Here is a 16508-nt window from a genome sequence, read left to right as displayed (position 1 = left end):
GAAGGGGTGTTACCCCGACATCCTGGCCAAATTTCCCCGTCCTTTACCAATCATGGCTACCTAATAATCCTCATCTCTGAACTGGCTTAATCAATCTAATCTCCACACTTCTATCTGATATGTTGTGAGTGTACTGGTGCACTTTGGCTGCCGTTGTTATCCAGGTGGATGCTGTACATTGGTGATGGTGGAGGAGAGTCCCCATTATCGGTAAAGCACTTTGAGTGGAGTGTCCAGGAAAGTGGTATGTATGGAATTGTTATTATATTAATAAATTATTATTATAAATCAGCATGATTCCACCAGCTGCACTGGCTGCTGTGCTATAAATATGGTTCTGACATCATCACAATGAGGGAATCCTGTTCATTAAATAAGTGTCAAGAATCAGACCACTGTCTTAAAGTTTGTCACAGTGACTTGAATTTTCAATACTTTTTTCAATTTGCAGTCACAAATACACATAGACACTCAGAACACACATTTAAGATAATCAATGGCTTTCTACTGTGGAAAAGATATTTTTCTGCAACAATTTGCTCTTTTATGGTGAACGGTGCACGTGTGACATTCTAACCTACAGACAAACAAAAAGTTAAATAGTTTTACTTTCGAAAACTGCATATTTAATAATTTTACAAAGATATGTCAGAACGGATCAACTCATCATAAAAACATATTCCTCAAAATTCAACTTCATAACGTCAAGGACTTCAGTCTGTGGTGTAGTGTCTAATACCAGTTGGTGCATGTGATCATAAAACACATGTCATCTACTTTCTTATTCCCTATTTGACACTGTGGTAGGTCTGCTTCTGGTCTCTGGGTGGTCTCTGATGGTGTTGGGCTTGAAGGTGGTCCTGTGAATACTTTTGAATCCTGGAGTGATGAACAGGCATCCTCTGAGACAGAAATCTTCTCTCTGCTCTGCCCTTCTCCCATTTTCTGAAAAACAACAGAAATATCGGTGTACAGAACAAGATTGCTGTCACCTATCTATAAGATAACCCTGACAGAGAGCTGTTTGAGAGCATCTGTTTACACAATAAAGCAGCTGATTTAGCTGAAGACTAAATGGGACTTGAGCACTTGTTTCAAGGCATTTACTGGTGAGTAAACACGAAATGCAGTCTAAACCTATGATGCAACATGTTATTAAGAAATACACTTTCTTGGGAGTATGGGATCACCAGTTTCTGTCGTGGCAAATCACTTCAAATGCAAATCATAAGATAAACTGACCTCTTTTGGACATCTAAGGGATGACAAGGGACACTAAACCAAAAGTGCAGTGCAGATGCAGTACAGTGATGCATCTCAAAATCTATCAAAGAAATTGCATTACATAGTTTCCCAGTTCCTTATAATTAACACATGAATTCTACATCTGAATTACATGTAGTTATATTCTTTGGTCCTGTTGACTTGTATTAACTAGACCCTATCATCTTTAAGCTTTGTTTAAACTAAATTAAATATGGTACCTTGTACAAATAGGTGGAAAATCTTTGATTTTCTTATTTAAATGACTAAATTTACAAAATGTGATTAATATTAACACCGTGATGCTTCAGTTTAATGTTTCATTTTAGAAAAGAAGACCAACTGGATCAACTGAGAAAATATTTATAAATATCTGCTTGGTAACAAGTTTCCTGATACTTGAGTTTGTAAGATCTTCAGTAAGTGCAGAAGAAGAAAAGTGAGTTTAATATATCTATCTCCTGCTAAATCAGATAATATATTAAACAGGAGTGCACTATTTTTAATCGGCTTTATCTGCTATTACGCCCTTTGCAACACTTTACAGATCACAATCAAGCTTTTAATACTGTTACAATACCATTTAACCTCGTGACGTTACTAACTGAAAACACTTTAAAACAAATAACAGACAGCGTACAAAACAGAGCTCATTACATTTAAAATACCTAATCATATTCAGTAAACAACACCTTAACAGGCTAACTGGTCAAAATAAATCTGGAACCTCCACCATTTCAAATGCTTACATAAAGCAGCAGATATGCAGGAGATCACGTAATTAACAAGAAGCCAGATTGTGCTTAATGACAAGTCTGTCTACGTCCTTTGCGGCCATTCGGCGACCCTGCCCGGCTGGTGAGCTCGCAGTTTCCAGGCAGAAGTCGCTGCAGCAGTGACGTCACACCGGGCTGCATCTCGCGCGGGGCACACGCCTGACCAGGCTCGCCGCGTGGTGGGGCACGTGCGCTTGGAGCTGCTGCGCAGATGACGTTGCGGACGAGGAGCAATATTGCTGTAAAATTGTGAATTCCTCTGGCTGTGAAGTGTCTATTTCTGTATCTACTTCATTCTTCTGTCTCCTTTTTTCTGTATTTCTGGTATTTAAATAAAAACTTATTTTAAAAAAGTAAAACAAATATTGCTGTAAAAAGCTCCACTATAATAATAATAATAATAATAATAATAATTGAATTCAAATAAGAAACGTGCTTTATCTGACACAGTATTCTCTTGTTTAATAAAGTATTTTTAGACGCCTCGCATCCTTTTGCTGTATACTAGTGTTAACAAATTAGCATCCTATCATAAAACCTCCAAGGTACATGCTGTGCTGTCTGAAGCTACTTGAGCAGAATTGTATATGTACAGTGCCTGCCAGTGGCTTTGGACAGGAAAGGAAGGAACTTACCATTTCCGAATAATGATATGGCTACCAGCTGAAAAGCTTGAATTGATACTACAGAAAGTCCGAGATTTCCACATAAAATTTCTTCAGATTTATATAATTAAAGTAAGATCCCAAAAAATTAATTGTAAAAAATAATGTAATTTAATGTAGCTTGCTCACTTTATGCTGTTTTGACTTAAAGTCAAATTGTGAATTACGAGTATATACGTTTAATATTTGATATTATGATATCTAGCATGGACCCGTACAGACTAACCTGGATGTAAACAGAGCACAAAAGGAAGTACTTCCTGTGAGGAAAATGGCGAGTGTGGAAAAGCTCTATCTGATACGAAGGAGCCCGTGACATCACAGCAATCCCAGAAGCAGAAGAAGACACGTGGGTGTGGGCCATGCCGTGTTTGAGTGCAGGAGGCCTGGTTGTACGGGTGTAGTGTAGGCAGCGATACAGAAACATTTAGAGCTTTCACAGGTACTGTGATTATTGTAAACGGTTTCATATCAGTCATTCAAATGACAATATTGTTTTAAATTACTAAATTTGTCCCTATGGAATTTATATTGTTTTGCTGTGAGAGAAAATCGAGTAAACAGCGAAGAGGAACATGAGTTTATATGTTTTTTGTGCTGTCATTATCTCTTAATGATTTACGTTTTTGATTTTGTAAACAGTTATATTTAGTTTCATTTACATTTCTAACCAATTCGAATATAGGGAACGCTGTAATGGTGAGATCCGTATTTTCTCATTTTTGTAAATGGTTCAGCTACTTCGATTTAAAAGTACAGCGGGCAAAGCTGCCGGTGAATTTCCGAAGGGAGTTCAGGTAAATTCTTTAAAAAAAAAAGTGAACTTGCATTTGCTTTAATGGAATTATGTGTCGTTCTAGTTTGCGGGCCGCTGGTGTGATCACCTCTATAGGCATGGCAGTCCGGGCGTCTTTTGAGAATAACAATGAAATAGGCTGTTTCGCCAAACTTACAAACAGATACTGTCTAGTAGCCATAGGGGGCTCGGAGAACTTTTACAGGTAAGTCAACATTTTTCTCTTAGTTTAAAAATGCACGTGTTGAGTTATCGTTATCTTCAGATATCATATTAGAGGTTTAGGTGTTCTACATCTGTATTCTGAATCACTGAAACTGCTGAATACGGTCTCTTCAGAACAAGTTTGTTTTCTGACGCTACACCCCTATTTTATAAAAATAATAATAATTGCTTAAACTTATATAGCGCTTTTCTGGACACTCCACTCAAAGCGCTTTACAGGTAATAGGGTCTCCCCTCCACCACCACCAGTGTGCAGCCCCACCTGGATGATGTGACGGCAGCCATAGTGCCCCAGAGCGCTCACCACACATCAGCTATCAGTGGGGAGGAGAGCAGAGTAATGAAGCCAGTTCATAGAGGGGGATTATTAGGAGGCCATGATTGGTAAAGGGCCAATGGGAAATTTGGCCAGGACGCTGGGGTTACACCCCTACTCTTTACGAGAGACGCCCTGGGATTTTTAATGACCACAGAGAGTCAGGACATCGGTTTTACGTCTCATCCGAAGGACGGCGCCTGTTTACAGTACAATGTCCCCGTCACTATACTGGGGCATTAGGACCCACACAGACCGCAGGGTGAGTGCCCCCTGCTGGCCCCACTAACACCTCTTCCAGCAGCAACCTTAGTTTTTCCCAGAAGGTCTCCTATCCAGGTACTGACCAGGCTCACACCTGCTGAGCTTCAGTGGGTTGCCTGTTGTGAGTTGCAGGATGATAACTATTTTGTAATTTTAAAGACAGAAAGTTTACAGTTTAGCAACTGTTCTGGAATTTAAATCCTGAAATGCTAATGACTTTTGAAATGTTAATGGATTACGTGGTAAAAGTTTTGATTGTGGATCAGAGTAATCTCTTTTAAATTGTTCTCATGGTTGCAGTGTCTTTGAAGGTGAGCTGTCAGAAACCATTCCTGTGGTGCATGCATCCATAGCTGGCTGTCGAATCATAGGAAGGATGTGTGTAGGTAAGTACCGCAGTGTCATGAATTTGACATCCATTATCCACTCTGCCTTCATCTGAAGAACAAAATATAGAGTGGAAAGATGTGTAATTTGCCAATAAACTAATCAAAGGGGTCTAGGACATAGTTGCAACAGAACTCCACTTGAAGTAAATTATGGCAGCTTGGCAACACAGCACTGCCTTGAATAGGTTCTTGGATCTCGCTTACGTCCCTTCCTGTGGGTTTTTCTTTTGTGTAAACATTTCAGCAGGACAAAATGTATCCTTGTGCTACTTATGTAACAGTGGGGTTCCTGATGGATAAGAAAGTGCTGGTTATAAAATTAGGGATTTTCTCACTAGACTTGAGCTTCATCGTTATTTACATTGAGAGTTATAGTGCATAGGGGATCAAAGGTTTCTTGTGTCAATCACTGTTGCACCTGGGAACATGGGTATCTCCCAGATGGGAGTAGTGTAAATTCAGTGGAGGGGATGTGCCACACACCCCTAAAAGAGGAACTGCAATGATATTTTTACATTTTGGAGTTATAAGGAATTGGCACTGATGATTTCAAACCATAATGAAAGAAAGTACACAGTAATATGTAAAAACCTTTAATTTCCATCACAAAATAGACAATTTGCAGGTATGCGTAGCACCATATTGCTCTCATTGCCTGCAACTCCAAACGAGGCAACAAATGTCTGGAAATGTGAAGCAGCTTTATTACATTGTAAACAAGCAGGCTTGTGAATGCATCTCTTTGATAGAAATATTGCTCCTAGTTGTAAAACCATATTTAATGCACATCTTAACTTAGGTTAAATCATGAGTTTTTCTAATTTCCTGTCAAGCACTGATGTCACCCTCTTGCTGCTTTTTCTTTTAATTGGTTGGTTTTGTCAGCAGAAATGATAGGAATGATACCTAGTTTGAGCACAAGTTATGGTTCATTATCTGAAATGAAAATATATTTAATATTATGAACTGTTAGACTTCATAATGATGTAAACTCCAAAGCAGAATACGTTTTTAGGTACTTGAACAAGACTGCTGATTTGAATAACTACACTTGAATTGAATTCAGTGCATCAACTTCAAGATGGTTTTACTGACAAATACTACTTGTAAACTGTGCATGCTGATCATGTTGGAACATTTCTGCAGTGAAAAGTCCACTGCACAACCTGTGCTTATGCACTCATACAGCACAGTAAATTAGTCATTATAGTGACTAGTGAGCAGGAAGGGCTGTTTCATGTTGCTATTCGTGCTAACTCGCTATTTGTGCTTAATTTGGAATTTGTAAAATTTTGTGAAATTGTCAATTAATTTATTCTGTTACAGAGATTTAATAACCAGTCTGAGAAATTGGAACTTTAATGCTCTTAGCCTTTCTCACTACCCTCTGTTTATAGAGGAACATTAATTGTGATATACAAGGTACCTTTAGGTTCTTACCCTTCTCTCTGCTGCTTACTATTAGGGAATCGTCATGGACTTCTAGTGCCCAATAATACTACAGACCAGGAGCTGCAGCACATCAGGAACTGCCTACCAGATGAAGTTCAGATCCAGCGTGTGGAGGAGCGTCTGTCAGCTCTTGGCAATGTCATTGCTTGCAATGACTATGTGGCACTGGTACACCCTGACTTGGACAGGGTAAGAGTATGAGGGCAGGGCACAAGCTGTATGTGCTTTTAACCTCTATCTTTTTTTGAAGGATACTTAGTACCCAGTGAACGTAAAAGAGGCAAGATTGGGATAGACTTTTTTATTGCTTGGTAGAGAGAAGAGTTCTGTGCTCAGGGTTGTACTGAAGTTGGATCAGTACAATTAGTACAACGGTGGCTCTGTGGTTAAGGATCTTTGCCTGTGGCTTGAAAGTTGCCAGTTCAAATCCCATGGCCGACAGAGTCCTACTGTGTTGGGCTCCTGAGCAAGGCCCTAAACCCCAGCTGCTCCAGGGGCGCTGTACAATGGCTGACCCTGTGCTCTGACTCCAAGCTTCTCTCCCTGTCTGCGTGTCTCATGGAAAGCAAGCTGGGGTATGCGAAAAGACGAATTCCTAATGGAAGAAATTGTAGATGGCTAATAAAGTGATCTTAACTTACTGACATGGTTGCAAGTGAGCCTTAGATGGGGAGAGAGTTATGGATTCTGCTTAGTCTGTATGTTGTTGTTGCTACTTTGAAATTTGTATTGATATTAGGTGGTGTCAAAAAGTGTTGCTTTCTTTTTTGTGACCAGTTGAAATTACCAAAGGGAGTCACAACTGTCTGAGTTATGTACGTTTCTAAGCCCCAAAATTACTGAAACAATATTTGTTTTCGTTGAGGTTCAGACATCAGTAGTCAGTCATTAGCATGGTGTCAGGTTGCTAGGAGCAGCAGCTTTTAAGAAGCTTTTAGGTTTTGTGATGTAATCGGGTGCAGTGGCATCTCCGTGTGGGACATTCCTCATTGGTGGATCACTCCAGGTGTCTTAGGGGATTTATGGTGGGTGACCCACAGCTGGGAGTCCAGGTGTGCCTCCCTCTTGGAGCTGTGGACTGGGAAGCATTGATCAAGTTCAAGTTTATTTGTCATTCAAGCCATATACAAGTATAAAGAGGAGCAAGATATCGTTCTCCAGGTCTACGGTGGGAATTCAGACAAGACAATGCTATAGACAATGCTGACATAGACATTTTCCAGTATACCACGATACCTTTAACCAGATGGTTGGTAAGAGGTTGTGGGAGGGATTGTCCACAATACTGGAGGCTTTGTGTGTGCAGCATTTGTGGTAGATGTCCTGAATGGACGGAAGGGAGGCTCCAATGATGTTTTCTGCTATATTGACAATTCGTTGCAGGGACTTTCGGTCTGAGATCTTACAATTCCAAAACCAAACAATGATACAGTTTGTCAGGATGCTCTCAATGTAACCTTAATAGAATGTGTATAGCATGGGGGAGGGAAGGTTTGCCTTCTCAGTTGCCGCAGGAAGTGGAGATGTTGTGCTTTTTTAGTTAGGGAGGTGGTGTTGATGGTCCAAGTGAGGTCATCTGTGATATGCGCACCAAGAAACAGTACTTCTAGCTGTTTCCACAGGGCAGCACGGGCCCTCCTGAAGTAAATTATCCATCTCTTTTGTCTTACCTACATTCAGAGACATATTCTTGTTTAAGCACCAGTTCGTTAGCTATATTGGCTAATACTGTGTGCTGAAGGAGCCACTGACATGCAAAGTGTCCGGGCAAGCAGGAAACTCTTTTTAAATGACACAAGAAGAAAATCTTGATGCTGATTGTGAATAATGCATTGTGATCTGCCTCTTGACTGAAGAGCAGGCAGCTGTGACTTGGAGCAGACTTTGGTTAGGAGGCAGCCCTCATTAGTCCAACTGCAATTTGATAAATTAAATTTGTTCATATGTACCTTTTACAACTAACGAGAGAATTTAAAGAAAACCATAGAGTAACAACTTTATATAGATTTAGTGTGCTGTACTGATTTCTGTAGTTGGTCTTGGGTTCGTCACAGTTTTTGTACAAAAAAAAAGTGTAACTGGGTTTGCCGGTTGGAGCACATTGGGTGCCGATGTGGAGATCCTGGAATGCTGTCTGAGGATGATCTACACCCCTAGTGTGAACCATGAGGATTCTCTTATTGAAGGAGTTGGGTTCTGGGAGGTGTAGTTAACGCTTTTAGCAGTAAGTAAATTTATGTCTCTGCTAATGCTTTCCATAAATGAATAACAGTTCTTGAAGTTTTTAAATTTTTATTTCCATTTAAAGAAATGAATTTTTCCTGAAGAGCTTAATTGGAAGTGTCTGATTTTATTAACTTATAGCCAGTGTGTATTTGTCTGAAATGAGAATGCACTGATTGCCTTTGGTATTTTTTTACAGCCCTTTATGTCTTTTTTTATTAGGAAACAGAGGAAATCTTGGCAGATTGCCTGAAGGTAGAAGTATTCCGGCAGACTGTGGCAGAGCAGGTGCTCGTGGGCAGCTACTGCACATTTAGTAACCAGGGCGGTCTGGTGCACCCCAAGACGTCTATTGAAGATCAGGATGAGCTCTCTTCCTTGCTGCAGGTGCCCCTGGTGGTAAGAATAGCTGCTCTTATGTCTTCATGGTCACTCTTGTATCAGAAGAGAACCACAGCAACAATGCCATGTTTTATTCGGTTTGTATTTTCCTTTTTGTAGAAATCTAAAATACTCTTTTAAAGACTTCTACCTGACACCACGTAGTATTCCAAGACAAATGGAATTGGTTTTAGTTTTAACTTTTTTATTTAATATTAAAAAAGGGTGGAAGTTTGTCTTTGGCACCACCATACAAAACATTACATTTATCAGTAAATTCAACAATGTAAGTTAAGATTTAGAAATAAGAAATAGAAATAAGATCATTAAGCTGTCATCAGGAGGCGAGGTCAAGTTTACTGGCTGTTTGGGACACTGCCAACTCGGTGTAATCAGGTCTGAATTGTGCCTATTTTAGATCTCTCTCTGTGCTTAACATGGCTGACCATATCCTGTCTGGGAACTATGTACACCAGCAAATAGTAATAGAGCTGTCATTATCTTTCTGAAGGTAGACTAGCAGTGGCGCTGAGGACTTGAGACATATTTTTGCAATTTCATGTTTCCAAAAATGAGGTGTTCAGAAAGCTTTTTACCAGATACTATACAGTTTTCTAGGCAGTTGGATTCAACTTAAAGGAGTATCTCATGCAATGAGTTGTTTTCAAATTATTTTAACTGTTTTTCACACTTCTTTCTTCTCTTTTTTTTTTTCCATGTAGGCAGGCACGGTAAACCGTGGAAGTGAGGTGATAGCAGCAGGAATGGTAGTCAATGACTGGTGTGCATTCTGTGGATTGGACACCACCAGCACAGAACTGTCTGTCATTGAAAGCGTTTTCAGATTGAGTGATGCTCAACCCAGTGCTATAGCCACCTCCATGAGGGACTCTCTTATTGACAGGTCAGTTTCTCATGAAAACAAAACAACTGAAGGAGATGGACACCATTCAGCTTGTGTCAAGGATTTACAGAGAAATTTAAAACATGTTACCTAGATTGGAAGGGGGGTTGTAAAAAAGGTCATCTGAAGGAGAGATGCAGAGGCAGTAGGGCCAAAAAAGAGAATGAAAAGGGTGAAATAAATAGATCCTTATACCTAAATTGTAGGAGTGTTAAGGACAAAACCCAGAAAGTGCACTTAATAAACCAATAATTTATTAACAGGTGTTTATGATTGGAAATCGTAAAGAATGCTTAAGAGATAGATGGTTAAAATATACAACATTAATGGATGTCAGTCTTCCAAAGAGAAATTAACAGTGGTTAAGAGATGGAGGTGTATCATTGTCCTACGTCAAAAAGAACATTCAGTCACAGGATATTAATCTGGATAATTCAGGTTTTTTACTGATTTGTTTCTCTAACTTTTTTGGTATTGAAAAGAGACTAGGGACCTCATTTAAAATGCTCAAAGACAAATGGTCACAGATAACTTAGTCTTTATAGTTTTAAATTTTCAGTAAAGGAGTTTCTATGGTTATGCACGAGGTATTTGCACAACATTTCTAGCGTCACCTACATAATTAATGCAGACCTCCTTCAGTAACCATAGCTTATACATTTTTCAGTGGAAAATTACCAATGTGTTTAAGAGCTAATAGACTATGTAAATGTGTGTTTGCTTTTTTACTTCTCTAGCAAGTTTTTTTTTTAATAAAGTGATTCAGAACTAAAAAATTAAAAATGTCAAAAATTAAAAGTTTTTTGAGGAAATGATTTTAAGTGAAGGTGTTTAGTTAGGTCATCATTGATTACTAAATTCTGAAATGCAGTTGTTTCATTAAGATCTATTCATTTTGTGAGTATTCAATTTTAAATTAATTTTTAAACCTTTGTTTTTCAGCCTCACATAAAGACCTGCTCAGCTGGAGCTACTACTGGAAAACATGTGAACTCAGAAACCTGTGTTACAAATTCAGAAATGCATTTCTATTTTTTCATTTTATTACAACACACATGTAATCAATCTACATTTTCATGCTTGCCCAGGAGATTAGCTAAGTAATTTTCATATAAGCATTGTTTCCTGGGCTCTTGAAGGGAAGTCTCGGAGGGTTCTGTGTCTGTATCACTGTTGCCTTTGTAGCTTTGTATATTTGAAGGTCATTGTATTAGGAAAAAGTACCAGTTTCCTAAAGATCTCCTGGAAATAAATTAAGAACATCAAATTACGTATTTACTCATTTGTTTGTAACATTAAAAACTATTTGAGTTTATAATAAAGTTCAGTTTAACAGAATTCAGTGCTTACAGTGGTTTTTTATTATCATTTCTGACCTTAGGATTGGAGTTTTCATGCACACCATTGCCTTGAGACTTGAGACATTCATCAATGTGCTGTCCTTCACACACCTAGTGGTTGTTCAAAGATCATTGGTGTTCTTTTGAGATCAAGTTCAAGATTGTTGGAGATCTCTTAAGGTTGTTGGTAATTGTTTAATTTATGGTGATCGCTAGAGGTCATTGGTGATCAATCGAGATATTTGGTGATCATTTGAGATCGATCGTTGGTGATATCTTGGCGGAGCGGTGGCTAAGGATCTGCGCCTGTGGCTGGAGGGTTGCCAGTTCAGATTCTGCGGCCAGCAGAGGAATCCTACTCCATTGGGCCCTTGAGCAAGAGCCTTAACTCCAGCTGCTCCAGGGGCGCTGTATAAATGGCGGACCCTGCGCTCTGACCCCCGGCTTCTCTCCCTGTCTGTGTGTCTGTGCGTCTCATGGAGAGCAAGCTGGGGTATGCAAAAAGTCAAATTCCTAATACGGGAAATTGTATATGGCTAATAAAGTGATCTTATCTTATTGGTGTAGCGACGTGGCCTATTTTAGTTAGAATTAAGTGTTATTAATGATTTCTAATAAAATTTGTCTACCTTGACCAAGCAGCAATGTTTAGTTCACAGAAGTAAATGCATATTTACCCGTCTGTGATTATAAATTTGAATTAGTTATATATGACTGTTAGAACCTATGGGCTAAACTGTAAAACATTAACAGAAATGCATAACAAGAAACAAATGTATTAATAGAGTATATATTGGTTATATCAATAATTTGTATATTGTGTGTGTTACAAATGGGGGGTTATGAAACTGGTGAAAATCAGGATTTGACCGAGCGGTTTAGTCAAGCAGTGAAATAATTATTCATAACCCCAAATTTGTACGTGATTTCTAACCATATACTCGAGCAGCTTGTATAACTAGAGACATGTGAAATCTTTGTTCTCTGGTACAGCTTTGTTGAGAGGAATAATAATCCAGGCACACTTGGTTAAAACATATTTATTACAATAAACTACACAACAAAGTTACATTATATACGGGAACAAGTAATACGTTTATTCCATGGTGAAAAAAAGAAGAAAGAAAATGTTTCGGCCGTGGAGCCTTCTTCAGGCATTACACATAAAAATGTGGTCTGATCTTCAACTAAGTCACAATATTAGACAAACACAATCTCATTATACAAATAACACACAAACAATTGTACTTATTGTGAATATTGAAAACATCATTAAAACATTCACAGTCCAAGCTGAAAAAGTATGTGAACCTTGTATTTGGTGACTGGTAGAAACTTCTTTAGCAGTAATAAAAGCAGCCATATCACCCTGCAACTTACAACAGGCAACCCACTGAAGCTAAGCAGGTGTGAGCCTGGTCAGTACCTGGATGGGAGACCTCCTGGGAAAAACTAAGGTTGCTGCTGGAAGAGGTGTTAGTGGTGCCAGCAGGGGGCGCTCACCCTGCGGCTCATGTGGGTCCTAATGCCCCAGTGTAGCGTCCTTCGGATGAGACGTAAAAAAACCGAGGTCCTGACTCTCTGTGGTCATTAAAAATCCCAGGGTGTTTCTCAAAAAGAGTAGGGGTGTAACCCCGGCGTCCTGGCCAAATTTCCCATCGGCCTTTATCAATCAGGGCCTCCTAACAATCCACTTCTATAAATTGGCTTCATTACTCTGCTCTCCTCCCCACTGGTCGCTGATGTGTGGTGAGCGTTCTGGCACTCTATGGCTGCCGTCGCATCGCATCATCCAGGTGCACATTGGTGGTGGTGGAGGGGAGTCCCCATTACCTGTAAAGCGCTTTGAGTGGAGTGTCCAGAAAAGATGCTTATAAGACTTGCACAACGGTTAGGAGGAATTTTAGACCATTCCTCCTTACAGAACTGTTTCAGTTCATCAATATTTCTGGGATTCCTTGTGTTAACAGGTAGAGTAAAACCCAGAGTGGATCAGACTTCCGTGGGATCTGGACTGTTAGAGGAAAACCCGGTGTAGATCACACTTCCATGGAATCCGGAATGGTAGAGCAAAACCTGGACTGGATCAGATATCCATGGTATCCAGACTGGTAGAGCAAAACCTGGACTGGATCAGATATCCATGGGATCCGGAGTTGTAGAATAAACCTGGATTGTAACAGACTTCCATGGGATCCAGAATGGTAGGGCAAAACCCGGACAGGATAAGACTTCCAAGGGATCGGGACTAGAAGAGTAAAACCCAGACCGGATCACACTTCCATAGAATTCGGACTGGTAGAGCAAAACCTGGACTGGATCAGACATCCATGGAATCCGGATTTGTAGAATAATCCCAGACCGGATCAGACTTCCATGGAATTCGGACTGGAAGAGCAAATCTTGGACTGGATCAGACAACAATGGAATCCGGATTTGTAGAATAATCCCAGATCAAATCAGACTTCCGTGGAAACCAGACTGGTAGAGTAAAACCTGGAGCAGATTAGACTTCCATGGGATCCGGACTGGTAGAATAAACCCGGACTGGATCAGACTTTCATGGAATTCGAACTAGTAGAGCAAAACCCAGACTGAATTAGACTTCCAGGGGATCCAGTCAGGTTAAGTGAAAGATGAAGAAGATCAGATTTCCACGGGATCCGGACTAGTAAAGCAACACGTGGACTGGATCAGACATCCATGAGATACGAATTGAGAGAATAAACCCAGACCGGATCATACTCCCAGGGTATCCGTTTTGTTAGAATAAAACCAGATCGGATCGGACTTCTATGGTATCCGGACTTTTACAGTAAAACCCAGAGCGGCTCAGACTTCCAAAGAGTTCGGACTGGTAGAGTAAAACCCAGACTGGATCAGTTTTTCATGGGATCCTGACTGGTAGAATAAAACCCAGAGCGGATCAGACTTCAATGTGATCCAGATTGGTATAGACAAACCTAGACTGGATCAGACTTCCATGGGATCCGGATTGTTAGAGTAAAACCTGGAGCGCATCAGACTTCCAAAGGATCCGGAAAGGTAGAGTTAAACCTGGACCAGATGAGAGTTCCGTGGAAACCAGACTGGTAGAGTAAAACCCGGAGCGGATTAGATTTCCATGGGATCCAGACTGGTAGAATAAGCCCGCACTGGATCAGACATCCATGCGATCCAGATTTGTATAGAAAAACCTAGACTGGATCAGACATCCATGAGATTGGGACTGGTAGAATAAACCCTGATCGGAACAGACATCCAAGGGATCCAGAATGGTGGAGCAAAATCCAGACCGGATCAGTTTTCCATGGGATCCGGACTGGGAGAATAAACCTGGACCAAATCATACTTCCAGGGTATCCGGTTTGTTAGAATAAAACCGGATCAGATCGGACTTCCATGGGATCTGGATTGGTAGAGTAAAACCCAGAGTGGATCACTCTTCCATGGGATCTGGACTGGTAGAATAACCCCAGATAGGATCAGACTTCCATGGGATCCGGAATGGTAGAGTAAAACTCGGGCTGGATCAGACTTCAATGGGATAGGGATTGTAAGAGTAAAATCCGAGCGGATCAGACTTCCAAGGGATCCGGACTGGTAGCGCAAAACCTGGACTGCAACAGACTTCAAGGGCATCCGGACAGGTAAAATGAAACACGGAGCAGATCAGATTTCCATGGGATCTGGACTGTTAGAGTAAAACTCTGAACGGATCAGAGTTCCATGGTATCCAAAATATTACAGTAAAACCCGGAGTGGATCAGACTTCCATGGGATCCAGACTGGTAGAGCAAAACCAAAACCTGAACTGGATTAGACATCAATTGAATCAGGACTGTTAAAGTAAAACCAGGAGTGGATCAGACTTCTATGCGATCTAGATTGGTATAGAAAAACCTGGATGGGATCAGACATCCATGAGATTGGGACTGGTAGAATAAACCCAGATCGGAACAGCCATCCAAGGGATCCAGAATGGTAGAGCAAAACCCAGTCTGGATCAGACTTCCAGGATATCCGGACAGGTAAAGTGAAACACAGAGCGGATCAGACATCCATGAGATCCGGACTGGGAAAATAAACCTGGACCAGATCATACTTCCACGGTTTGTTTTAATAAAACCGGATCGGATCGGACTTCAATGTGATCCAGACTTTTACAGTAAAACCTGGACTGGATTTGACATCCATGGGATCTGCACTGTTAGAGTAAAACCCATGCGAGTCGGATTGGAATAGAAGAACCCGGACCGATCACTCTTCCATGGGATATGGACTAGTATAGCAAAACCTAGACAGGTACAGACATCCACAGGATCCGGATTGTTAGAGTAAAATCCGGAGTGGCTCAGACTTCCATGCGTTCGGGATTGGTATGGAAAAACCCAGATCGGATCAGACATCCATGGGATCTGAACTGGTAGATTAAAACCCGGAAGGGAACAGAATTCCATGCAATCTAAACTAGAGCATAATCCAGATTGGATCAGACTTCCACAGGCTCCAGACTGGTAGAAGAAAACCTGGACTGGATCAGACATCCATGGGATCCGGACTTGTGTAATAAACCCCGATTGGATCACACTTACATGGAATTCGGACTGGTAGCGCAAGACCCGGACTGGATCCGACTTCAATGGGATCCGGACTGGTAGAGTAAGACCTGGACTAAATAAGACATCCGTGGGATGCGGACTGGAAGAGTACAACTCAGAACGGATCAGACTTCCATGGGATCCGAACAGGTTGAGCAAAACCTGGATTTGATCTGACTTCCATGGAAACCGGACTGGTAGAATAAACCCGAACTGGATCAGACATCCATGGGATCCGGACAGGGAGAATAAACCCGGACGAGATCATACTTCCAGGGGATCCAGTTTGTTAGAATAAAACCAGATCGGACTGGACTTCCATAGGATCCGGGGTGGTAGAGAAAAACCCGGTGCAGATCACACTTCTATGGGATTTGGAATGGTAGTGCAAAACCTGGACTGATTCAGACTTCCATTGGATCAGGATTGTTAGAGTAAAACCCGGAGCGCATCAGACTTCCAAAGGATCCTGAAAGGTAGAATAAAACCTGGACCAGATGAGAGTTCCTTGGAAACCAGACTGGTAGAGTAAAACCTGGAGTGGATTAGACTTCCATGGGATCCTGACTGGTAGAATAAACCCGGACTGGATCAGACTTCCATGCGCTCCAGATTGGTATAGAAACACCTGGACAGGATCAGACATCCATGAGATCGGGACTGGTAGAATGAGCACGGATCGGAACACATATCCAAGGGATCCAGAATGGTAGAGCTAAACCCAGTCCGGATCAGACTTCCAGGGGATCCGGACTGTTAGAGTACAAACCTGGTCTGGATCAGACTTCCATGCAATCCGGATTGGTATAGAAAAACCCACACAGGATTAGAATTCCATTGTTTTCGGACTGGTAGAGCAAGACTTGGACTGGATTAGACATCCATGGGATCAAGACTGTTAGAGTAAGACCCG

General features: G+C 40.9%; 1 protein-coding gene and 1 long non-coding RNA gene across 2 annotated transcripts; one reads left to right on the top strand and one right to left on the bottom strand.

Moving 5' to 3' along the window:
* Positions 1-603: 603 nt before the first annotated feature.
* LOC107079620 (uncharacterized) lies at positions 604-2977 on the bottom strand. The gene is made up of 3 exons (XR_001480572.2): positions 2675-2977; positions 2013-2360; positions 604-945 (listed from the first exon to the last, which is right to left on the bottom strand). It is a non-coding gene; the product is annotated as an uncharacterized lncRNA (long non-coding RNA).
* Positions 2978-3042: 65 nt separating this feature from the next.
* eif6 (eukaryotic translation initiation factor 6) lies at positions 3043-10992 on the top strand. Its single transcript, XM_006639767.3, has 7 exons — positions 3043-3146; positions 3565-3705; positions 4606-4691; positions 6160-6335; positions 8592-8768; positions 9473-9654; positions 10597-10992. The coding sequence occupies exons 2-7, from the start codon at positions 3599-3601 to the stop codon at positions 10604-10606; spliced, it is 738 nt and encodes a 245-aa protein (XP_006639830.2). The 5' UTR covers positions 3043-3146; positions 3565-3598; the 3' UTR covers positions 10607-10992.
* The last annotated feature ends 5516 nt before the right edge of the window (positions 10993-16508 follow it).

The sequence above is a fragment of the Lepisosteus oculatus genome, chromosome 16 (assembly GCF_040954835.1).
Source record: "Lepisosteus oculatus isolate fLepOcu1 chromosome 16, fLepOcu1.hap2, whole genome shotgun sequence".
Taxonomy (NCBI): domain Eukaryota; kingdom Metazoa; phylum Chordata; class Actinopteri; order Semionotiformes; family Lepisosteidae; genus Lepisosteus; species Lepisosteus oculatus.
The sequence above is the reverse complement of the archived record's forward strand: the minus strand, read 5'-3'. Positions and strand labels throughout refer to the sequence as shown.